Genomic DNA, 26,224 nt, shown 5'->3' with positions numbered 1-26,224 from the left:
CTACCAATAACATGAAAAAATAAGAGCAATGGTATTTTTATTTATAAGGCTCTAAGCTTTAAGAGCTCAAAATATCTTAGGGAGTCCTTTAAATTCTAATGAATCAATGCAATATTACTAATAAAGTTAGAAGATATTAGCCTCCTTTAAAGTAAAAGAAGATATCAGCCTCCTTTACTTTTTTAAAGTAAAAAACAATTGAGGCCCAGAGTAACTCGGCCAAACCACTGGATTATTGCTCACTGAGTGACTGACAATTAATTATTACTATTATTCTGTGTTATAATAAGCATATATTAAATTCTAACCAAAATCTACCCAGCAAAATCATCATGGCCTCATTAGAGATGATGATACAAATGACTTACCTGGGATTATACAGCTAGTAAACTCAGGAGCCAGGATTCAAACCGGGCAACCCGGCCGGGAGTGAAGGCCCTCAACCACTCCACATGCTGACAGAATCAGTAAAGAAGATAAGATACTTCCCCAATTCAGCATCTTACCCAGGAGTTTCCCCACCTTTTTTTATTGGAGTAATACACGTCAAACGACAGTCTCACAGGTTCATGGAGTAAAGAGAATTCTCCACGGGCTCTAGCATTCCCCTTTCCCAAACGTTAAGGCATAATAGAATGTAAGAGCAAATGACATCACTCTGGGGCGAATATGAAATCTTCTTTTGTAGCTTTTAATGAAATAACTGGCAAACTTTCAGTACTTAATTACTGTATTTCATTGATTGAAACTTCCATTTTTCCTCTGTATAACTTCTCTGAAATAGGGATGGCATCATAGAATTGCTGCCCATCAGGGCCTTATAAAGATACACCTAACCTCTATTAACATTCAGTAAAATTACCTTTCCGTGTATATGGTGGTCATTTCCATAACTGTAACATTACGGATTTGTGTAATGACCACCACAGTCATAATACAAAGCAGTTCAATCCTTCATGCCATCTTTCTGTACTCACCACCTCCCCAGTTCCTTAGCCTAAGCAACCTCTGATCTATTCCTTGTTACTACATTTCTGTCTCTCCAAGAATATCATTGCTAGTCAACTATACTGCAACATAAAATAATTTTTTTTTAATTTAAATAATAAAAAAATATAAAAAATAAAAAGACAAAAAATAAAACAGATAACCAACAAGGACCCACTGTATAGCACATGGAACTCTACTCAATATTCTGTAATAACCTAAATGGGAAAATAATTTGAAAAAGAATATATACATGTATATGTATAACTGAATCACTCTGCTGTACACCTGAAACTAACACAACATTGTTACTCAACTATGCTCTAAAATAAAATTAAAAATTTTTTAAATCATATAAATGGAATCATTCAAAACATAACCTTTTGAGATCAGTTGAGATCTCAAACCTTTTGAGATCATTCAGTATGATTCGTCTGAGATTAAGTTATTTTGTATATGGACAATTCATATATTTTCATTTGAGTTGCATTCCATTGTATAGATGTACCAGTTCACCAATTCATCCGCTGAAGGATACGTGGATTGTTCCATGCTTCTGATGATTATGAACAGAACTGCTATAAACAGTTACATACAGTTTCCTGTGTGAAAGTAAGTTTTCCTTTCTCTAGGGTAAATGCATTGGAATGGGATGCTGGATCATACAGTAAATGTGTTTTTCTCACTATAAGAACTGTCAACAGCATTTCAGTGTAGCTGTACCATTTTCATTGCCACCAACAATTGTGTAACATTTCCAGTTGTGTCTTCCTTTCTTTTTGCAGTCTCATGGTAGGTTTATTAGTGTTATTAATCCTTTCAGGTAACCAGCTTTAGGGTTTTTGTCTCTGACATTTTGTTTTCAACTTCATTAATTTCTGCTCTTTATCATTTCCTTGCTACTCCTTGCTTTGGGTTTGCATTGCTCCTCTATTTCTAGTTCCTTAACACAGCAACTCAGATCACTGATTCAAGACCTTTCTTCATTTCTAATATAAGCATTTAGGTACTGTTTTAGCAGCATTCTACAAAGTGTGATGTCATTTTACTGAAGTTCAAAACATTCTCTAATTTATCTTGAGACTTTCTCTTGGACACAGATGATTTAATGTTTATTTTCCAAGCGCTTGAAGGTTTTCCTTTTACCTATTATCGATTTCTAGTTTGTTTCTATTATTGTCAGAGAACATACTTTGCATGCTTTCAATTCCTCTAAGTTTGTTAATATGTTTTATTACCCAGGGTACATTCTGTCTTGGAGAGTGTTCTCGGTTCACTTGAAAGGAATGTTTATTCTTCTACTGCTGGGTGGAAAGTTTTGTGTAAATTAGATCAAGTTAGTTGGTGGTACTCTTTACTCTTTCTATATCCTTGTTGATCTTCTATTGATTCCAGCAAATACTTAGAGAAATATTGCAGTTTCCAGCTATAATTGTTGATTTGTCTATTTTTCCCTTCATTTTGGTCAGTTCACGCTAAGTATATTTTGAAGCTCTGCAGTTAAATGGATACACATTTAGAATTATGTCTTTCTGGTGAATTTATCCTTTTATTATGTAAGGTACTTTTTTATTACTTTCATATTAATATAGTCATCCAGTTTTCTTTTGATTCGTGAATACATGGTATGTGCTTTTGCTTTTATTTACTTGTAACCTACCTTTAAAACATTATGTTGGAAGTGAACTCTTGTAGGCAGCATACAGTTGGGTCGAATCTTAATATCCATCCTAAAATCTTTATCTTTTAGTTGGTGTGCAGAAACCACTGACATTTAATGGAATTACTGATATATTTGGATTTAGGTCATCTATTTTATTATTTATATTTTTGTTTTCTCCCTTTGTTCTGTGTTCCTCTATCTCTCCTTTCTCTTCTGGTTTAAACTTGTTTTTAGTATTCGGTTTTATCTCTTGTGTTTCTGATCGAATCTCTTTGTATAGTTTTTTTCAGTGGTTGCTCTAGGGATTTCAATATTCATATTTAACCTTTTAGAGTCTACGTGAAATATTTTACCACAGCAAGTAAAATGTAGAAACCTAACCATGGTATTATAGGCCCCTTTACCTTACTGCTTTTATGTTGCACTTAGTTATCTACAACACTGCAGCTGTCTCATACATAGAAAAACTCATCAGAAAATATTACCTTTGCTTTCAACCTATAAATAGTTTAAAAATGTAAAGAGAATTATGTGAGTCTATTCTATTTATTGATTCTGTTGCTCTTGCTTAGTTCCTGATGTTCCTAGATTCCTTCTGGCATCATCTCCTTTGTATGAAAGGCTCTGTTGAGATATTCTTTTAGAGTACATCTTTTGGCAACAAAATTATCTTTTTTTTCCTTTACCTGAAATTGTTTTTATTTTATCTTTATTCCTGAAGGGTAATTTTTCTTTTTTTTTTTTGCTGGATATAGAATACTGAGTTAATAATATTCATTTTTAGCACTTTAAAAATCGTATTCTACTTTCTTCTGGTTCCCATGTTTTCTAATGAGAAATTTATAGTCATTCAACTGATCGTTCCTTTATAAGCAGTGCATCATTTCTCTCTGGTTAATTTCAGGATTTTTGTCTTAGTTCTCAGCAGTTTGCTTATGAAGTAAGTATCTGGATATGGACATCTTTGGGGTTATCATGGTGCAATTACCTGAGCTTCTTGAATCTGCAGTTTTATGTCTTTTATCAAATTTGGGAAGTTTTTATTCATAGTTTCTTCAAATGTTTTTTTCCTCTGCTTCCGGGATTCAGATGACCTGCTGCGTTCCCACAGACGCTGAGTACTGTTAATTTTTTTCCCCATTTCTTTTCATTCTGTAGGTCAGAACGAAAAACTTCCAATGATATATTTTTAACTTCAGTGGCACTCTGTCATCTCCATTCTGTTATTAAGCCCACCCAATAAGTTTTTTTATTTTGGTTATCTTCTTTTTTTCAGTTTTAAGATTTGTGTTTGGTTCTTCTTTATTTTCTCTATGCCTTTGCTGAGACTTTTCATCTTTCAAGAGCATTTTCCCTTACTTGTTGCAGCATTTTTATAATCAGTGCTTTAAAGTATTTTTCAGAAAATTCCAACATCTGTGCCATCTCAGCATGGGTATCTATTAATTGTCCTTTCCCATGTGAGTTCAGATTTTCCTGACTCTTTGCATGTTAACTGACCTCAGATCATATCCTGTACCTGTGAGTAATATCCTCTCTCACCTCCAACCTCTCCCTGTACATTCCACTTCTTTAGTGCATCCCTTTTCATTACTCTTACCAGAAAGCTGGGATCCTATTTCTCCCATTTTGCACACATTTCCCATGACTGCACCTGTGTCCAAAGCTAAGCAACAGGAGAAATTAAGGACAGCAACAGTGGTCATCCCACCTCTTAGAATCATAGCAACTCTGATTGAAGAGGAATGTTCACTTCTCTCAGAATTTTAGGCTTCTCTGGGCCCCCACTGATGCCATTGTCAATACCACTATTGCCACATGATTGCTTGGGAATTAAAGCACTGAGTCAGAGAAAAGAAAAAAGGGGAGATATCTTCACTTTCTGAACGTTAGGAAATTCCTTTCCTGCTTCTCTGGTCAGAATTAAGGGGCTTTTCTTGGAGGTCTGTCAACTCCACCAATGCCCACTTCTGGACATTGGACCCAGGGCTGCACTGGATCCAGGTCAGGACATAACAGAGCCTGACATGATTCACTGCCAGTTAGGGAGTACTTCAAATTTGGGTCTTACTCATTAATCCACCTGTACTATTTACTTTGAAGCCTCAAACAGCTCTTCTATGTATTCTGTCCATATAGATTCATTCGCTAGGAGAAGCAGAGTGGAGTGAGCTTGCTCCGTCTTACCCAGAACCAGAACTCTGCCTGTGTCTTTTTACATATGAGCAAGTGTGATAAAAATATATGCCTAAATAAACATAAAAGAGCTCATTTAATAAATATGTTTATAAGTTTCTAAGTGAAAATAAAACATTACATTGTAGTTTAATTGGCAGCACTTTTCTTTTCTCAACGGTATAAAAATAATATTGCTTCTTACAAGCAGTGGCACCTTAGAGTCAATGAAACATGGTAGAAATGAAGTACCTGGTTACCTGCCTCCCAGGACTCCCCAATCACGTAACAAGACCACGTTGTGGTTGACAGCTGCTTATCTAACAGTGCTGTCCGCCTCATGCCAAAAGAGCAGAGACCATCTAAACCTTTAAACTTCAAAAGCAAAGTCACACTGTCTCTCATTTGCATACTTAATCAGGCAAGAGTTAAGAATACTCTTCAACAGAAGCCTAAATCAGATGCTTAGAGACTTAGAAAGTAACATAAAAGTCTCAGCTGGTTCACTAGGTCACAGTATACTAGAGAAGACAACACTCTCAATACCAAAACCAATTAAGCATTAACTGAAGCCCATAAGGATATAAAATAGAGACAACAACTCAGAAGGTCAGCTGTCCTCTTGTGCAGGACCCTTCAATGCTACAGCTACATACTATTAACTCCAAGTGGAAGAAGGAGAAAAGACATGGAGGTCCTTCCAACAGAGGACGCTCCTCTGCCTCCGCTGATCTCTCTGCTCTCCCAGGAGTTGACAGCAGCAGAGAAGAACATTAACACAGTTCCAACCATCTACCCCGGAGTTGCATCAAAGCACTCCTAGCATAGATATCCAGAATGCCCAAGTTTTCAATGTATCACAGTTTCATCTGCCAAACTCTTTTGCAATTCTCCCAAGTTTCAATCTAGTTGTAAGTACAATGGAATTCCTTCAGAGCTCTCAATCCCCTGGTTTAACGTGCTTCACAACCTACAACTTAGCCACTTTTGGTTAGGATATACAGTTTAACAAAATATATTCATACATAATGTGTTTTCTTAAGTGTTTAATTCCAGTGTTATTCTAACTAAAGTCCTATATAGGAGGCATAATGTATAATCTCAAAGTTAACAAATGAGGTCAAAATCTAATTTATAATACACTCATCTTTTAGAAATTCCTCTAATTGTCCTTGAATATTAGAACTCTTGGTATACATAAAGTATCCGGTCTTACTTGAAGGGTTAGAAAACAGATGCAATTTGGAATCTTCATTTAACTTCACAAAACAGTAATATGTAAAAGCTCTAATATGCACAGCTTCCTCTTTACCATGTGATAAACCCACTGACGCATTAACAAGGAGCAAGGAATACCTAGACATATGCTTCCATCAATTAATCATGAGTAGGGACACGTGAGTGCTCAGGATGGTGTTTGTATTTTACAAAAAATTTTCAAACACAGTGGTGAAGAGAGAAGTAAACCTAAATACTAGATTAGTTCTAGAAGCAAGTAGGCAAAAAATCCAAAAGTCAGTTTTCCATTTTCTTAGAAACATCTAACACAATGAATTCCATCAGGCCTCATCCACTATACTGACCTCTTGAGCCAAAATTTTTGTGTTCATAGGTAAGTAAGAAACAACTATATCAAATCCAGAAATAGTCATTTCCAAAAGATGTCAAGTCCTAATCCATTCAAAGTGGGGGCCGTCATCTTCTATTCTCCTGTTCAGTTCATTGAATCAAAAGCCAATCTTAGAGTCTATTTTCCGTCTCACATGAACAATTTTAAAGGAGTCAAACAGAATCACCACTGTTGAGCACTGAAATCCCCATCTCAGTTTCATCTGTAGTAAGATGCCTAAGGTTTCTCTGAACACCGATCTAAAGGAAGCTCTTAGAACAGTCACGGCAGCAGGCCGTCAAGCAAAGAAAAGCAGTCAACAAGCCATGACTACAGGACAAGTGGACAACAGGGGTAGTAACTAGAGATTTGAGAAAGAAATACAGACCCACATTAAAAGGCCAAAGTGGGGCTTCCCTGGTGGCGCAGTGGTTGAGAATCTGCCTGCCAATGCAGGGGACACGGGTTCGAGCCCTGGTCTGGGAAGATCCCACATGCCGCGAAGCAACTAGGCCCGTGAGCCACAATTACCGAGCCTGCGCGTCTGGAGCCTGTGCTCCACAACAAGAGAGGCCGCGATAGTGAGAGGCCCACGCACCGCGATGAAGAGTGGCCCCCACTTGCCGCAACTAGAGAAAGCCCTCACACAGAAACGAAGACCCAACACAGCCATAAATAAATAAATAAATTAATTAAAAAAAAAAAAAAAAAAAGGTCAAAGTGGTCTTCTGTAAGTTGCCTTTCTTCTCAACTGCACATGTTTTACCTGGAGGACATCGGGAAGGCAGATTTTTTTTTAAGATGTTTTATATCAGATCTTAACCACATTTTTAAATGAGTCACTGAATACCAAATGAAGTTTCCTACCTTGCAACTGAAAATAAGCAGCAGACATGTGACATCTTGTCTCCTGCACGTGTTTTTACGTGTAAGGATATTACTGTTTTCCAAGAAAACGATGCAAAACCTTTTTTTTTTTTTTCTTTTCAAAGTATATATTCTTTCTTAGTTAAGAGAAGTAAATTTGAAGGAAACGCAATTTTCTAAGGCTAGTGACTCATCAGGATATTTATAAAAAGTATTGTATTATTACTTAAAGCATAAGTGTCATGTTTGCATTTTTGTTGTTTTTTTCCTACCTACATCAGAGTTAAGCCTAACTGGCTGGTTTTTGTCTGTTATTAAGTCTTATTTAGCTAGTTACTTAATACCTCACTGTGACCTTAGAAGTTTTTGAACATGACAGATTTACTTGCTTATGCTTGAATTAGCATCTCACTAATGATAAATTAAGGAAATTATAAAGTTAAACAAAAAAGTGAACTCCACTTTCTCTAATCTTGACCCGAATATTTAACTTTCTAATTTACATTTTTTTTTCTAGTAAGAGTCCAAGGAAAACAAATTGCTATTAAATCATATTGCAGCCTTCCTGTTCTCACTAATTAAAGCTTGACGCAAATGTCGATACAGAGTCACGTAAGATACAATGGCAGTACTATTCAAGAGAGTGAAGAACAAAAAGTGTAGTGTTTACAAACAAGTTATGGTATTAATGTGAAAATTTGGAAAATGAAGTATCATCGTCAATAGCCAGACACATCAAAAATTACAGTTTCCATGTAAATCTTAGCTTTGCATTATCCAAAAAGCACGGTTAATAATAAAATGGCGGGCTTCCCTGGTGGCGCAGTGGTTGAGAATCTGCCTGCTAATGCAGGGGACACGGGTTCGAGCCCTGGTCTGGGAAGATCCCACATGCCGCGGAGCGACTGGGCCCGTGAGCCACAACTACTGAGCCTGCGCGTCTGGAGCCTGTGCTCCGCAACAAGAGAGGCCACGATAGTGAGAGGCCCAGGCACCGCGATGAAGAGTGGCCCCCGCTTGCCGCAACTAGAGAAAGCCCTAGCACAGAAACGAAGACCCAACATAGTAATCAATCAATCAATAAATAAATCTTTAAAAAAAAAAAAAAAAAAGAAACAAAGTTATTTAGTGTTAAAAAAAATAATAATAATAATAATAAAATGGCATCATCACTGGCTATTTAGCAAGAAAAACCTGATGAGGACATACCACAGATGTAGAAAACTGATTTAAAGTTTCTCATCTTTTCAATTTGAGAATATTTGAAAAGGCTATGCACTTAAAATGCCATGATTTTAAGTGAAGATATTAAAGGATCACTAAAAAACAAAGGCATTAGTTTCTCCATATGCATAAAATACACACTATAACACCATGAATCTTCCTAAATCTCACGAACACTGAATCAGTTTTATCCACATGTGATTTGATTTTATTCCTTTCAGTCAGAGACAACTTAAAAGTATATTCAGCTACTTTCAATGTATAAGCAGAAAAGAATTCAATTGCTTGCCTACTGATTTAATTCCTTTAAAAAATTGTATGAAACATAAAAAAGCAGGCATACGGGGATTTACAGCTTGACTGTGCATAAATACTTGACACTGAAAGAAATCACCTGTATCAATGATGTTGAAAATAAAAATCTATTTTCAGAATAAAGTCTAAAGTTCTGAACCAATAGGCGATACTGTATTTCCGAGAAATCAATTTCCTTTAAAATAAAGTTCTTAGCAAATGGAAAACATTACATAATGACTGGGGAAAGACATGAATTTTTATATGAACATTAATATTAACTATTTTAAGTAATATTAACTAAAGCCAGTTAAAAATGAAATGATTATCAATGTAACCTATTTTTTCCATTTTTATATAAACCACTATGAGGCTTTTTTACAGTACTAGCTTACTTAGGTTTGTACAATCATAACCAGGAGAGAACAAAATACAATTATTTTTAAAACACTCCAGTCAGAAAATTTAAAATATTAAAATATGTGATCACAGATGATGGTAGAAAATAAATGCAATGTTTTATTTAGAAATCCCTTAGGGGCTTTCCATCTTAGAAAATTTTAGCATACAGTATTGATCCTTTTGCCATGATATGGTCAGCACAGTAAATCAAGTGTGGGTTTGGGACTGTTTGCATGGTACATGTAAATCTAGATAAAGTATGTTACTGCTGTAACCATTTTAATAGTTTGCGTAGGTCTGAGCATGCAGAGCAGGCTTGGGTGGGCTCAACCAGCGTATGTGACAAAAGTACAGTACCTCTTTGTTAAGTGGCTCTTCACAAACCTGTCAGTCAAACCAGAGTCTTGCTGCACCAATTAACCACACTACTCCCTAGAAAAGTTTATGTTTTAAATTTCACGCACAGAAGCCTAAAAGAGTTAAACATTAAAGAACAATGAACGAATCTAATTCTCTACCTCAGAAAAAGGAGTATTAAAAATGCTTTGTTTTACATAAGAGTAAATTTGTGATTCACTGTACATTTTTCAAAGTTGTGTGTGTGAAAGACTGTAAAAGAAATCTGAGAGTACTACTTATATACATGTTTCCTATTATTGAACAGTTCACTATAAATGGAAATCCACGTAAATATACTGACAGTAAAATAAATTAAGCTTAAAAATAAAACTTATCTAACAACATAAAATAAAAGTCAAATTTTGAGACTTGCTATAAACCATAATTTGAGGATTTGAGCATCAAAAGCTTGCCTGAAGTTAGTTACATCAAAATTCCCATACTGAAGAGATGGACTTGAACATAAATTAAGAAGGACCAAAATATACATGCTGTTCCAGTGACAAGTCAATCTGGGAATACGAAATGCTCTTACAAGTTTTGACATTTATCTTAGACATATTTTATAGAGTTTGAAAAACACTTAGTAAACAAGAAAATAGTTACATCAGAATATAATACGTTGACCAGCAATAATTGGTATTTAAGTAAAAAAAGCAGCACAGGAAAGACAACTTACAGAATACTAAGCACTCATATCACAGAGAAAAAAAGTTCCATTCTAGAAGAGGAAAAACTGTTATGACTCAGTGATGAATGTTAAACTACCAGAATTTAAAAATGAAAGAAACAGTACCCAAACCATCATTTTGAAACTATTATTCTGATTTCGAATTTTAATATTTATTCTTTCTCTAGTCTTGTCTAGAAATCTGCTGTTTCAATATTATCTGCTTTTCCCACACTCCCACACTCTCTAGAATACTACTGTGTGCTTAGCACAGCACTAGGAGATAACATCTTCAGCATCAATTGTGTGATCATTCTTCCCAGCTGAAGACACGGTTTTAACCCAAGAGAACCTGAACTGGGCAGGCTAGATTTTACAAGCCATTTGCTGTACCCACCAAAGAGAGAGATTGACTCCAATATCCACTTTAGTGGTCAATGTGAGTAGGGACATGACTCAGAAGTACAAAGTGGCCACGTCCCAGAATTGAGTCAGGCTTAAGGTGAAGGGAGAAGGGGATTAAATTGTGGATCCTGTTCTTACTATGTGACCTAGAGGAAAGTACTTAATCTCACTAAGTTTCAGTTTTCCCACTTGCAAAATTAGGAGCAGTAATATCTATGTTAAGAGCATTATACAGAACAAATGAAATAACATATAAAGTACCTGGCATGAGTGCCATGTGCTCCAAGTCCTGGTTCTAAACCTTGACAAAAGTGCATACATTCAAATATTATATCATCTCTATTTTAAAAAAGAAAAAAGATAGATATATATACTGGAGCTCAATATGCATGTGCTGGAAGCAGGCAGAGAGGTAAGGTGGGAGGAAAAGGCCATCTACTCCCATAATTTATGTTCCTTACATTCTAAAGAAAAAATACCAATAAATTTGGTTCAACTCAATGTCAGAGGAGAGAAAAAAGAACAGACATTCTTTCCACCTTCACTGAATCAAATCTAAAAGAGGGTCACACCAAGTTACAGTCAATGCTGAAATCCAAAAAGTTCTTAAACTTTTTAAAAATTGTTTTCATATATAAATTTGATGGCAAACGCATAGCACAGGGAGATCAGCTCGGTGCTTTGTGACCACCTAGAGCGGTGGGGTAGGGAGGGTGGGAGGGAGGGAGACGCAAGAGGGAAGAGATATGGGGATGTATGTATATGTATAGCTGATTCACTTTGTTATAAAGCAGAAACTAACACACCATTGTAAAGCAATTATACTCCAATAAAGATATTAAAAATATACATATGATGGCAAAATGAGTCCTAAACTTGAACTGGCTAGGGGCTTTATAGTCATTCCAAATACTGAGCATAAATATTCATGTACTGTAAGTTTCATTATGTGGTAAGGTCCCAAATCCCACTGGTAATGTGATATAATGTACGACATTATACATGTCGTACAAGCAGTGCGACATACAAGCAGTAGCTTCTGAAAATACATAGTAATCAAAATTCCTAAACACATGTAGCCCAAGAATTTCAGAGAAGGGAATCTGAGCAATCTCTGCTTAAGGGAAAAAGGGAGAACAGCTGTATAAAGAGGTAAACTGACTAAGGTAGAAAAATTTATAGTTAAGAATTAATTTTCTATCCTTCTTAAATTAGTATTTGCTTAGGACCCTTGAATATCCTATAATACAGAAACAACCACACTACTTACATCATTGAGTTCTTGGAGAAGCAAGAGATAATCTATATAAAATGCTTTAAACAATGCCTGGCACAAAGTAAGTACCCAGTAAATGCTGTGTCATACAAGTGCCTAGAAAAATACTTTGAACATTTGCATGGAAAACGCAAACAGGTGAATAGATAGCTCAGATAGTTAGCCTGCTATATACCATACTCTATTTTAGAATTTTATTTTTAAAAATCTAAGAGTTTTCCTTTTCCTGTGCCTGGAATTGTTTCTACTATGAGGTCTCAGAGACAGTATTAGTTCAAGTCATGGAGGCAGGTAGCAATCCCAGTTGAGCCAACAAACATTTGAAACTGACAGCGTGGAAAGACTTGAAGCTCTAAATACAATAAAAGATATTATTTAGGAAAAAAAAAATCAACTATTCAAGACTGGAGAGTAGCCTAGAAGAATGCTTCTGGAAATTAATGTACAAACTAATGAGCCAGAGTTTTTGCTAAAATGCAGATTCTGACTTCATGTGTCAGGGCCAGACATTCTGCGTTCAAGTTCTCTGGTAATCCCAACACTACCGGTCTAGAAACCCAAACAGAGTAGGAAGGCACCACAGCAGTGGTCCTCACAGGGTATGAGCAACATCAGAGTCTCTTGGGAAGTCATGAGAAATGCAAATCTGAAAGAACGTAAGGAGACTCTTCTCTAAATCAGCTGTTGACATCCAGACCGGTTACTTTCCCTAAGGATAAAAGTAGAATACTTTTTAAATACTTGACAAGGAGCATACTAGAACGTGTTACCTAAACAAAACAATTTCTCTCTGCAAACAATTTCCAAAACTAAAGTCCTCTGCAATTATACTTAAAATGTAGGCTTTTAGGGGCTTCCCTGGTGGCGCAGTGGTTGAGAATCTGCCTGCCAATGCAGGCGACACGGGTTCGTGCCCCGGTCCGGAAAGATCCCACATGCCGCGGAGCGGCTAGGCCCGTGAGCCACAACTACTGAGCCTGCGCGTCTGGAGCCTGTGCTCCGCAACAGGAGAGGCCGCGATGGTGAGAGGCCCGCGCACCGCGATGAAGAGTGGCCCCCGCTCGCCGCAACTAGAGAAAGCCCTCGCACGGAAACGAAGACCCAACACAGCCGAAAATAAATAAATAAATAAATTAATTAAAATGTTTAAAAAAAAAAAACCTGTTGGCTTTTACATGATAAGAAGCCTGCTCTTGATAATACATAGGCAAAGTATTGAGATACATAGCATCCTCACTTGAACCACTTACCAACTTTTCACAAAATGGCTCACTTCCATTTTACCTAGGTCACAGAGATATGAGTTTATAAAGAAACCAGACTGAGTTTTATATTTCCTTGTGCTGAGAATATAGCCAACTACAACATGGTTTAGGCAACTTCTCCAGAGTAATGTTTATACATAGCCTGGCTCATATGTAAATATATGTCAACATTTTGATTTATAGCTATAGATGATCTGTTTACATACACAGATACACAAATTAAAGTACATTAATGGTCTGAAACACAATATTCTTGAAGGACAAAAAACATGAGGATAAACTACAATTACAGAATGTTATGAACAAAGAAAAGATTTCAGTCTTCTGAATGTGAAGCCAACTGATTGTTAAATAGGCTTTCCATAAAATAAAATAAAAACTGTTGCCCTCACAATTCCCATTCAGTATTTCTTTCAACTTCAGTCAACATCTGAATTTACAAGGTCACTTCTCAGTCGCTATCTGAGTACATCGTTCTGTCCTTAACATATTTTTGAAGGAGTAAATTACAAATAGATTGTAAAGCACCACACTTGCTTAGGCACTGGGGGTGGACCCCTCTGATTTTGGCTAGGACCATGTATACATACATACAACAGTGGTGATGTCAGGAGACATTTGATGGTCACAGCAGGGGAGGGGAGGGAGGGAAGAGTGCTTCTGGCATCTAGTGAGTAGAGGCCAGGCAACTTTTAGGATGTTGCCTGTCAAAACAGTCCCCAGAACAAAGAATTACCTGGCCTAAGATGCCAATAGTGCCAAGGTTAAGAAACTGATTTGAACTGTGGAGGTTGCAAAAGTACAGAATGAATGTCCCTTGTGCATCATCATTACATTTCTAGCACGGTGTCAAGCACAGTAATAAATATTTGTTGATTATGAAATAAACTACTTCTGTGTAGCTGAGATCTTAGAGTCAGAGATGAAAAGAATGAGAAAGGGGTTATTACATATATAATATCTAAAATTACAAAACAAAATTGCAGTCATTGTCAGAACTAGAAGGAATTAAAAATCATTCAGCCCAATTTCTCTATTTCAGAAAATTTTTTTTCTCATGCAAAACATGCTGTCTAATGTACTGATATGGCAGTGTTGGGAGGGGGTAGACAGTCCTCTGAATAAATAAAAACAAAATATAATATATTTATAAATTAGAATATCAGTTTTCACTTCTAATAGTGTCAATGTCACCTACGTTTCTCAAATTAATAAAGTGTTTCCTTTATAAAAGCTAAAACCAATGTTACACAAATCATAATAAGTGATATTTCAAAGCAGGAAACAAAATAAATGTAATTATTTTTCAAAAAAACAACTCACAGACCTCCGTGGCCTACAGCATTTATACTTCTGAGAATTCTGGGCTTTAAAATGTCATGAGAAATTCTCAACTGGCTTACATTTTTTGAAACATAGGAACTGACAGTCATAAACATACCCTTAATAATCGATTCAGCTGCATACAGATCTCGTTTGTAGGTCACCTAGAGGACAGATAAACTTCATTAGACTTAACAGAGTAGGAAGGAATGTGAAAGCAATAAAATTATGCCCCCAAGGAAATTCTTGATTTTGGAGAAACTATAAACACATAATACTGACAATTTTTAAATTATAACAACATCAGTTTATTCAGAAAAAATATATCGTTTCTACAAATGGTTGAAGATTTGTTTTTAAATCTTTAAGTAAATTGAGACGTTATGTGGCAGTGGTTACCAAAGTCTTATTAATATAAGTATTATATCAAAGAAAATGTGGTAGCATTTAAATAAAAGTATTAAAATTATTGTTTAATAGTAGGTTTTATGTTAGAAGGAAAGAAGGAAAAGTATATATTTAAAAAATTACCAAATTGCATTCTCAGTTGAAATGAGATAATTCTGAAAGACCAATTCACATTGAAGGTCTTCATTCTGAATTGAGTTTATCTGTATACATCCAGATAAGGTTCACCTTTTTAAGATTTTTATTAATACATAACTGATAGAAAGAGCCTGGAGGGTACCACTATGTATATAAGAACAATCATGATCTTTGCTTAAGAACATACAGCCTCCTTGCAATAACCTATTCCTTGTAATATACCCTGCATGGTCCTACAGCAGATAGTTCCCAGACTACATCCAGTGAGCTCAGGTACAGAACATGTCAAGTGCACGGCACTGCAGAATCCCTTTTCCTACATCACAGAACTGAGGAACATAGTAAATAATCAAATATATTAATAAGTACTATAAGGTCTTAGGAGCTTATCATTCACGTGTTCAGATGATTATGATGCAAATGGTCTGAAAACCCACTTTGAGAAATACTCACTAATTAATACCCTTCCATGTCTATAATTTGGACTATTTTCCTCCAGATTATATCCTAACTAAACTTGTACAGAAACTTTGTTCAGCTAAGTGGCTCAGGGCACTTCTACCCAAAATAGGTTTCCCTGCTATGCCTGTATCCTGGCGGGTAACCCTGGTCCAAAACTATACCTTACAATCCAGAACTAATGTAGCAGCTAACCTGTAAGACAGATGGAAATTTCCTCAAGCACTCAACCAATCTATTAAAATCAAATATGACATTGTTAAATTATGTCTAAAACAAGCACATGTGAACCAAAACTAGTACTATAGTTACTGATCCAAAATGCAGTTCTCTTATCTGGGGGAAAAAATAGAAAACAGACACTTAAAGCTTCAGACTATGCATTTTACCAAATTAAAGAATGTATTGATCTCATTCACTCATTCAATAAATATTTATCAAATAACTACCATGTTGTACATCCTGTTCTAAGGGCTGGAAGAGAGCAATGAAAACAGTGAGCAAAACTCAACCTGTAGAAACAACATTTTAGAGGATAAATTTCTCTTATAAGAATTGAATAAAACACGTTTGTTTCGGGCTTCCAAGGTAGCGCAGCGGTTGGGACTCTGCCTGCCAGTGGGAATCCGCCTGCCAATGCAGGGGACACGGTTTCGAGCCCTGGTCCGGGAAGTTCCCACATGCCGCGGAGCAACGAAGTCCGCGAGCCACACTACTGAAGCCTGTGCTCCGCAAAAGGAGAAGCCACTGCAATGAGAAGACTGCGCTCCGCAAGGAAGAGTAGTTCCCGCTCTTGGCAACTGGAGAAAAAGCCCACGCACAGCAACGAAGACCCAACGCAGCCATAAATAAATAAATATTTATTCTACCAAATAAAGACAAGACAAGGCTGCGGAGCTCAAGACAGACAGGAAGCAGAGATCCTCAAGGCCTAGAGCAGAGCCACATGGGGGCTTCACGGGCGAGAGAAGAGGCTGGAAAGTCGGGGCTCCCACAACACAAACCCACACATGCACCTGTGGTAGAGCCCTCCTGTCATGTCAGTTACATCCACTTATTCTTTTAAATGCCTCTGAACACCTTCTAACCCCTGGCCTTCGGCCAGGCAATGGGGACACAGCTACCTCTCATGGTATTAAATATTAATATTAAATATTTAAATATTTAAAAAAACACATTTGTTTCCATGAAAACCCAAAGTTAACTAGATACCTGAAATCATCACTCAATATTTCCAATTTAAATGAGAAAAGGGGCTTCCCTGGTGCCGCAGTGGTTGAGAATCTGCCTGCCAATGCAGGGGACACGGGTTCGAGCCCTGGTCTGGGAAGATCTCACATGCCGCAGAGCAACTAGACCCGTGAGCCACAACTACTGAGCCTGCGCGTCTGGAGCCTGTGCCCCGCAACAAGAGAGGCCGCGACAGTGAGAGGCCCGCGCACCGCGATGAAGAGCGGCCCCCGCTTGCCGCAACTAGAGAAAGCCCTCGCACAGAAACGAAGACCCAACACAGCCAAAATAAATAAATAAATAAATAAATTTATAAATGAGAAAAGGCTTTTTTTTCCCTATAACTGTCTGCTATGTAAGGTAAACTCAAATCAGAAATTAACAGGAAGATTACCATAGCTGATTTTTTATTTCTTCCTGCTTTCTTTGAGAGATAAAACCACATTCCAAATTTAAATAGAATAATTGTGAAAGTACTTTATTCTTTTTTCCAAATAAATCTATCTTAACAATGGGTTTTTAAATTAAAAAAACTTGGTCTCAAATACTAAAATGATTTTTCTAGCATATTTGCAAGACAACATTTTTGCACTGGAATCAGTCTTATGAATAAAATACATGAATTATTACCTAAAGGTTCTTTCTACACTAATATTAAATAAGTAATTGTATAAACAAGAAAGACGTCAAAATTTGAACTGTGCCCTCTGCAGTGAAAGCACAGGGTCCTAACCACTAGACCGCCAGGGAATTCCCCTAAAATTCATCTTTTTGTCTACATTTTCTTGTTGGCTGTGGATACGTACTATACACAGATTAAAGTTTTTGATGTTTATTAATATATTCTACATAAAGCCTTATTGAAAACCTCAACTGTACTTCTCAACAAACACTGATTTAAGGAAAATAAACTACAAAGTATTTCTGACAAACTTATCAAGTACTGTGTTGAAACAGAGCCTTCTGTTTTTCTAAATAAAACAGCTGCCATATTTCAAAGGGAAGAGTACTGAAAGTGTTTTAATTCTGAATTGATGACCCTTTTTCTATCAAGCTTTTACAGTAATACGGATTGTCCTTTCCTTCTTTTTAATTTTATGAAAAGTTTAATAATCAGTTTTGAGATTGATTTTCTTCTGTAAGCATGATCTGCCGGTTTTCTTTGACCTTGCATAATACCTCAGTATGGAAAACAGTTACTTAAAAAAAAAAAAAATCAGCCCTAGTGATAGAAGAGCCTCAATCCTCTGATTCACTGGTTTTCACGCTGTGCTCCTTAGAGCTCAGGGGCCACCGGAAGACCAGTGTGGACGCTTTGTGCAGCTGACGCTCAGGGCCCCACATCTGCTACTCACCTAGTTTAGCTCAATTTTTGCCGTTTTGTTTCACTGTGCTTCTGTGCAGTATTGCATCTTAGTACTTAGCTTTAAAAATATTTATATTCAGTGGAAGAGAAACCTGAAACTGACAGCCACAGAGATAGTTGCCTTTAACTCCTAGGCCAGAGCACTCTCAGCTATCTCAAGGTGAGTTCCACAGGACACTATTGTACCTGCTTTGTCTTGCTCTGTGTTGACAATATGGTAAATTAAAGAGACTTCTCAGAGCCAAGTCCAGTTGGCCACCATCTTACATAAATCAGACTACACTTAATGTTCTTCCATCTTTCACCCCATAAGAAAATGAGTATGTACTCCAATAATTAGAATAAAGCCAGAAAATCTTAAATTTCGAAGACAGATACAAATTTAGATTTGGATGGGGATATTATATTGATTTCCAGTTCATCAATTATGTCTATCTAGAAAATGTTCTTTCGTCTAGACTGGATAACTAGATGAAAACCTCTAAAAAGACACAATTTCACCACATTGTATTTTTGAGGTTAAAAAGCAAAAAGTGAGACTATTTTATTTTGTTTTTAACAAAGATGCTAGAACACTTGAATCTAAAAAAAGTAATTCCCATCAAAAGAAATCCTCAAAAGTCAGTCATTCCAATAATGTTGTGATGACACTTCAACGCCTTCTAAAGAAGCATTTTCAGACAATGGAATACAGTTAAGTTTCTTCAATAACTTATTATGAATCTTTTATGCCTTGAAGACAGTTTTAACCCTTAGAAACAAGAAGTCTGTTCAATTAGGTCTGTGTAGTATAGTAAGTGACCAACTCTTTATATTGGGACAAAAATGTGGTACAACTGTAAGTTAAAGGATTGGAGACTAAATGTAGTCTCCTCTTATGTAGACTAGATGAAATTTCACTAAAATAAGAGTATGTTCAGTAAGGGCCGGCGAGGCACAACCACGCAGGCAGAGCTTAAGAGCCAACCCCTATTCTCAGGAGTTGGTCCTGTATTCTTCTGTGGTTGGTCGCTCTTAGGGAGGGGAAAGGAGGGAGAAGAAGGGGGCTTTGCTTATTCACAAGGATGTCCTCTACCCTGCATGGTGATCTGAAAAAACTGATGTTTCCTCTAAACCCAGAGGAGCTACTGCAGGAAGGTTGGCCTCAACTGTGAATGCTGACTTTTTGCATTTACTTCTATTTTTTTTTTTAAAGTATGTAAAATACAAAATAATAGTCCTCCTGGGATTTCTGGCAGCAGATGAAATAACAGTCCTACATGTGGTCATGAGAAATTTCTAGTCATTCTTCCCAGCACCAGGGGTGAACTCCCTCACTTTCTGAGGGGTAGGGGAAGGTGCCCTGGCTCTGTATTTCAGAATCCTCCTTTGCCTTATTGTTTTGTGGTAGTGAAAATCCTCTTGAAATATGCACTCTCTTCACTGTGCACTCTTCACTGTGTCAGATTTCTGAATCATGTTCCAGGTATTTGGCCTGCCACCCAAGTTCTATGCCAGTTTTAGCATAATTGTACTAAATCTTCTTTCAACTCTGAGTTGTAAAATGTTGTAGCATTGTTGGAATTAGTATTGAATTAGAACACTTATTTCAATGTGTAGATTCCATTGCTGTGGTTTAAACAGCAATGGTAATACTCTTTATCCATGCAAAATAAAACCATACAATTAAGTTAAAAGCTTCTACTAAAGACAACTCATATAGTATCATCAAAAAGCTAAACAGGGCTAAATGAACAGCCAGTAAGTATCAAAAATATTTTTTAAAGGTAGAGGATGATGAGACAGGAGGCAGAAGAGGGAAATAGGGAACCTGAAACAACTACATCATTTGCACTCAAAATAACTTCCCCTCAATCACAGAAGAAATTTGACACCTTAAAAAGACCTCAAAACTGCAATTTGAAAGACTTTTTGCCCAGTTCATTGCATTACGTGCCCTTTTAGAATCCAAGATCCTGGTAAGGCACATCATTATTCAAACATTCTAAGAGCAGGGCTTCCCCACTCCGGCCCAGTTCGGAAACTGATACTATGAAAATGATCCCTCTGGGCCTCGCAGGATATCACCCTTTGGTATGTGTATTAGTTTCCTAGGGCTGACATAACAATGTACCACAAACTGGACAGCTTAAAAGAGGAACATATCCTCTCACAGTACTGGAGGTTAGAAGTGTGAAATCCAGGTATCAGCAGGGCCACTGCCCACTCCGAAGGCTTTAGAAAAGAATCCTTCCCCATCTCTTCCTAGCTTCCTGGGGTTACCAGAGATCCCTCACTTTCCTTTGCTTGTCGATGTATCACTCTAATTTCTATCTCTATTGTCACTGGCATTCTCCACCTATCTGTATGTGAATCTTTTCTCCTATTCTTACAGATCCGATTTAGGGCCTCTTCTTTACCAATCTGACTTCATCTTAACTTGAATATATCTGCAAACACTCTTTTCAAATAAGGTCACATTCACAAGTGCCAGGGGCTAGGACTTGAACACTTCTTCTGTGGGGGGACGCATTTCAACCCACAGCAGCATTATGAAATGACTCAGCAGGAGAATGAGTAGAAGCACTTGGAAAGGCCAACCACAGCTCAGTGCACTGACATGTCACACATAAACGGGAAGCAGAGCGCCAAGATGTACGGACTAAAACTGTGACACTGTATTGCTGGTGGAGGCAGTGCAATTTGAGATTTCACTCAAAAATACTGAAATACATTTGTGAAGACAGGGTGTAAAATTCAAAGAAGAGCAGTGTGCTGCTTTCCTTTCACCTGCAGACCTGAGGGTACTTTACAAGTTTAAAGAAGGCTCAGAATACCCACAAGAAGTAGGTACTCACATAGCCTAAAACATCAGCCATGAGGCCAGAGAGTGTTGACATGTTAGTAGCAATAAAATGTCTTGAGTTTTTACTGGGTTTTTTTTGTTTTTTTTCAACATTGACTGCAAATTAAGTCTAGCAGGTCTATGGTGACATGGGTCAGGATCTTTAACAAAATACCTAATTGGTTACTACCAAAATCCTCCCAATTGATATGTATATCACCATCTGAGCCATATATAGAAAAGGATAAACAAAATGAATAAAATGTTTGCCTTCTGGGTTGATGATATTTGGATACTCTTAAAAGAGCAATAAGACTGCATTAATTTACTCCACCAGGCAACAATTCAGGCATGTCAATATTTTGTAATCTTAGAACAATTTAAGTATGTATGAGAAAATCTTAGCCTGCAGCAAGGCCCACCACGTGACTTACAAAATACCTAATCAACACATAGGGCTTTTTGTTTTGTTTTTATGTCAATGAGGAAATATGCTTTTAGATTCATATAATCTCATAATTAGGATGAATGTTTACTAACCAGATTTAGAGGGATGCTTTATAAAGATTTCATCCAACATTTCAAAAGCAGCAATACTTATTCAAAACTATGATATGACCCTACAATTCTATTTCAGAATACACTGTTCAATTCAACATATTTCTACCCAATCAAACACAGGAGAGTCACGCTGTAAAGCACTCCTGCCACAACAGGAAGCTGAACTACGATAGTGCAACAACCACTTCATGCCTCCTAAAGAAAGAAGTTTGCCATAAAGGCAGTCAAACCTTACCACAGGAAAGAGCACAATTCCTCTTTGGAGGAGGTGAGTGGTTCTAGCCAACAACCCCACTGGGTCAAAACTGGCAGATATGTGTTTCAACCCAGTTAAGTTGGAGCAACCACCCCAAGACCTGTGAGGAAATGTTGTTATTTTGGGAAGCAGAGTTGCACCCTCAATCCAGTTGAAGGTAAGGCTACAGAGTAAAAGATTATACGTAAAGAACACACACAAAAATTGTGAATAAAACAATCTTATTGGCTAAAATGGAATTTGTTTGAATAAATTATCCCAGCATGAATTTTCTTGCAACCAAGCAATAGAAATGATACCATGTTTGATGGTTTAGAAAACCTAGTGAGACTCAACGCCTTTTATGTATGCATATATGCACACATCTTTATTCCTGGAAATACTGTTTCAATATGAAACCAAATATTTTTATACTTCTCTATCTTCTAAAGCACCTGGAAATTGTCTGTACTTGTAGACAATACGTCTTTAGGAATGACACACCAACGCAGAGCAAAGTACCAACTCTCTTACCTTCCAGAGGTCAGGGGATCCTTCTATAAGTTTGGCTTTGATGTGACAGTATTTTAGAGCCAAATGCAAACACTCAGTTCCAAATTCCAAGTCATAGTCACTACACTGTGTAGGAAGAAAAAAGAATTAAGAAGTTGAAATATAATTTTAAATAAACTAAACTTTTAATTTCATAATCAACTGTACATAGAAAAGAGCCTAGAAAATTCGCAAACTCTTTAGTTAGCTACTGATTAATCAGGTCGATTAATCTTCCCCTTGTCCTAAAAGCCAAATGAAACAAATAGAAAACAGGAATGTTGCAATCATAAGAGTTTTTAATTTCCTGAATAGTTTCAGGTGCCAGATAAATACAATACTTTATTTCCTTTGCTCAAAAACTACATTTCCAAACACATTTGTGAAATGCCTCAAAGTACGACTGAGGATTACCGTATCAGACTTGATTTAACAAATATAGGTATCCATAAAACTCCAAACCCCTTATCTCATATTTATACCGCTTTCGTATTAATTGGTTTTTTAAATATCAATATATCCTTTTTAGAGGATATATTTTGATTCTGAACATGGAAATATTTCAGTCTTTCATTATGAGAAAAAATGTAAACGCCCATTAGATTTTAGTAAAATATAAGTAACATTTTTTAGCATTTTAAGCAGAACCATCAAAATGACCAACACAATATAATTCAGCTGAATAACAGTCACTAAGTACCTATCAAGTCCAAGGTTTGTATTAAGGACCAGAATATAAAGACAAATGAAACATGTTTTGTGTCCTCAAGGAACTCAAGTCTAGAAGGGGAGGTTGATCTATAACAAATATTTTATAACAGAATGTGATATGGAGCATTAGAGGAATATTTATAAGTAGACCAGGAGATAAAGTACTTAATTCTATATGAGGGTATCAGGGAAGGCCCATCAGAGGAAATGGTCTCTGATCTCATTCCAAAGACTGAATAAAACTCAAGCATAGGGATACTCTTCAGGCTAAAAGTGCCAAACAAAGATACAGACGTTGCAGACATCTGCTGGATTTGCATTTTACAAAGAGCATATCCATATAAGACAGACTGCAGGAAGGCAACAAATATGAATATGACATTTAGCACGCTTTGCCAATCTTTATTGTACTGGAGATCACAAAATGCCAAATTTTAATGATTTATGAAGTTAATGTACAAGAAAATATAACCATCAAGTATACCCAGAGTCCCAAATTAATCAGAACAGTCTCAGCTTAAACTTTCTATACTGATATACTACATAACATGACATTTATTAAACATTTTCATCTTTAATATAGTATTATCAGCAGTAGTTACATTCAAATAAATTAAGTTTTGGTAAACCTCTGCATTCTACTTTCAACGTCTGCACAGGCTCATCTAGTAGTATGCAAGTGACACCAACCTACAGTAAAAAAAGAGTTCTCTCCTAACACACGGTTAAATCCCAAAGATGACCAGCAATAACCCTTTTCCTGCCTCTTTCCAGATGCTAGATATTGAACACATTCATGGACAGCCTTAAAAGTGCTCACAAAGTGCGTACTAAGAGGAACCCACAGGAACAGCTACTTCCTTTCTATCTCAGGGATGAAAATTACTTGATGCTGTGCTCCTGCCACTCACGTGATGTACCAGCCAAGATGGCAACAGCTTACAAATTGCATGAAGTCTTCAGGATACCAATCGACAGAGCCAACAGGAAACAAGGAAAATGATGGATCAGGTACTTATGAAATATATACTAGAAACAGATACTGAGCCATCTTGGCAGAAATAGTCTGAAGCTGTTATTCACTGTATAGATTAATATTACAACTATTTACGGGGTTTTTGGTAACTTTTTTGTATTAAACCTTAGAATGCGTTTCTTAAGAACATGGATGACGATTTCTACTTCTGCCTAGATATGGAAAGCTGACAAAAATGATGCTCATTTCACAACGAAAGAAAAAAGCAGACAAACTACAAAAGCAGAACTTTTTCTCAAAACATCAGAGCTGATGTCACAGGATTACCAAGTAGCCCTAAATCTAAGAAAAGGCATGCCTCCCCCAAAAAGGGAGAGAGTGCCATACAGGCAGGTAAGAAGAAATCACCTACAAATTCCGACAAACTGTTAAATACTGAGTGGAGGAAACTAGGAGAACGTAGAATCTCTGGGAATCACAGCCACAACAGGAGTTTATACCCACCTGCAGGGTCTTCTTCAGCAACCTGTTACTGGGTGCTCATGAAGAGCTGTAATAGTATTTCAAAGTGACTGTGATTTTAAACTCAAGGTAATCACTAAACAAACGCTTTATAGTAAGAAGTCAATAGTGATAAGAGGGAATCATAAAATGAGAAATTAATACAAAGGCAGGCAGAAAAAAAGAAAAGGAACAAAAATAAAGCACACAACAAGATGGTAGATTTTAATCAAGTAAGTTAATTAATGTGTAACTACACAAAGTATCGACATTATCCAGCATGGGGGCCATAGTGCTATCACTGATCACATGAAAAACACACAAATACATAGGTGCAGAGAACCCTCTGCCTCCCTAAACTTGGAGCCCAAAATAGTGTTAACAATGTTCTCCTCAGGCAGAAACCCTTAGCACACTATTGTCAGAGGTCCCCACATACACTGCCGACCCCAGTCACCTTACAGTGAACCTCACAATCAACAGCCCCACTTATAAAATCCACCAAATCCAACCAGTCTCCAACGTACACACATGAGCAAAAAATCCAGATTTAACTGAAACCCAAGGTAAAACTAAAATGAAAGATAAGGTGAAAAAGGCAAAAAAATAAAGTATTTTGTAGAAACTAGAAACTATACAGTTAATAAAGACTTAATAACACCAGAATGATAGTGTCTATACTCATAAAATAAGGATAATATTTAAGAGGATAATATTTAGAAGGGTGGAAAACAGAAAAAAGGTAATAGATGACTCAACCACAAAGTCCAATATGTTAAAAAAAAAAAAAAAAAATCAGGGACTCCCCTGGTGGCACAGTGGTTAAGAAACCACCTGCTGGGGAAACTTACACAACCCTCTTAGACAGCCTCATCCACCAGACGGCAGACAGCAGAAGCAAGAAGAACTACAATCCTGCAGCCTGTGGAACAAAAACCACATTCACATTAAGATAGACAAGATGAAAAGGCACAGGGCTATGTACCAGATGAAGGAACAAGATAAAACCCAGAAAAACAACTAAATGAAGTGGAGATAGGCAACCTTCCAGAAAAAGAATTCAGAATAATGATAGTGAAGATGATCCAGGACCTCGGAATAAGAATGGAGGCAAAGATCGAGAAGATGCAAGAAATATTTAACAAAGACCTAGAAGAATTAAAGAACAGACAAACAGAGATGAACAATACAATAACTGAAATGAAAACTACACTAGAAGGAATCAATAGCAGAATAACTGAGGCAGAAGAACGGATAAGTGACCTGGAAGACAGAATGGTGGAATTCACTGCCGCGGAACACAATAAAGAAAAAAGAATGAAAAGAAATGAAGACAGCCTAAGAGACCTCTGGGACAACATGAAACGCAACAACATTCACATTATAGGGGTCCCAGAAGGCAAAGAGAGAGAGAAAGGACCACAGAAAATATTTGAAGAGATTATAGTCAAAAACTTCCCTAACCTGGGAAAGGAAATAGCCACCCAAGTCCAGGAAGCACAGAGAGTCCCATACAGGATAAACCCAAGGAGAAACACGCCGAGACACATAGTACTCAAATTGGCAAAAATTAAAGACAAAGAAAAATTATTGAAAGCAGCAAGGGAAAAACGACAAATAACATAAAAGGGAACTCCCATAAGGTTAACAGCTGATTTCTCAGCAGAAATTCTACAAGCCAGAAATGAGTGGCATGACATATTT

General features: G+C 36.8%; 1 protein-coding gene across 1 annotated transcript in view; it reads right to left on the bottom strand.

Annotated features, from left to right (window-relative positions):
- Positions 1 to 26,224, bottom strand: part of CRPPA (CDP-L-ribitol pyrophosphorylase A) — a 319,942-nt gene that overhangs the window by 189,432 nt on the left and 104,286 nt on the right. The window contains exons 4-5 of the mRNA XM_068550567.1: positions 22,315 to 22,419; positions 14,678 to 14,723 (exon numbers count right to left, since the gene is read on the bottom strand). Coding sequence (XP_068406668.1) covers positions 14,678 to 14,723; positions 22,315 to 22,419 — 151 coding nt within the window. The remainder of the gene's footprint in view (positions 1 to 14,677; positions 14,724 to 22,314; positions 22,420 to 26,224) is intronic.

This window comes from Eschrichtius robustus, chromosome 8 (assembly GCF_028021215.1).
Source record: "Eschrichtius robustus isolate mEscRob2 chromosome 8, mEscRob2.pri, whole genome shotgun sequence".
Lineage (NCBI taxonomy): Eukaryota > Metazoa > Chordata > Mammalia > Artiodactyla > Eschrichtiidae > Eschrichtius > Eschrichtius robustus.
This window is presented reverse-complemented; position numbering and strand designations above follow the sequence as displayed.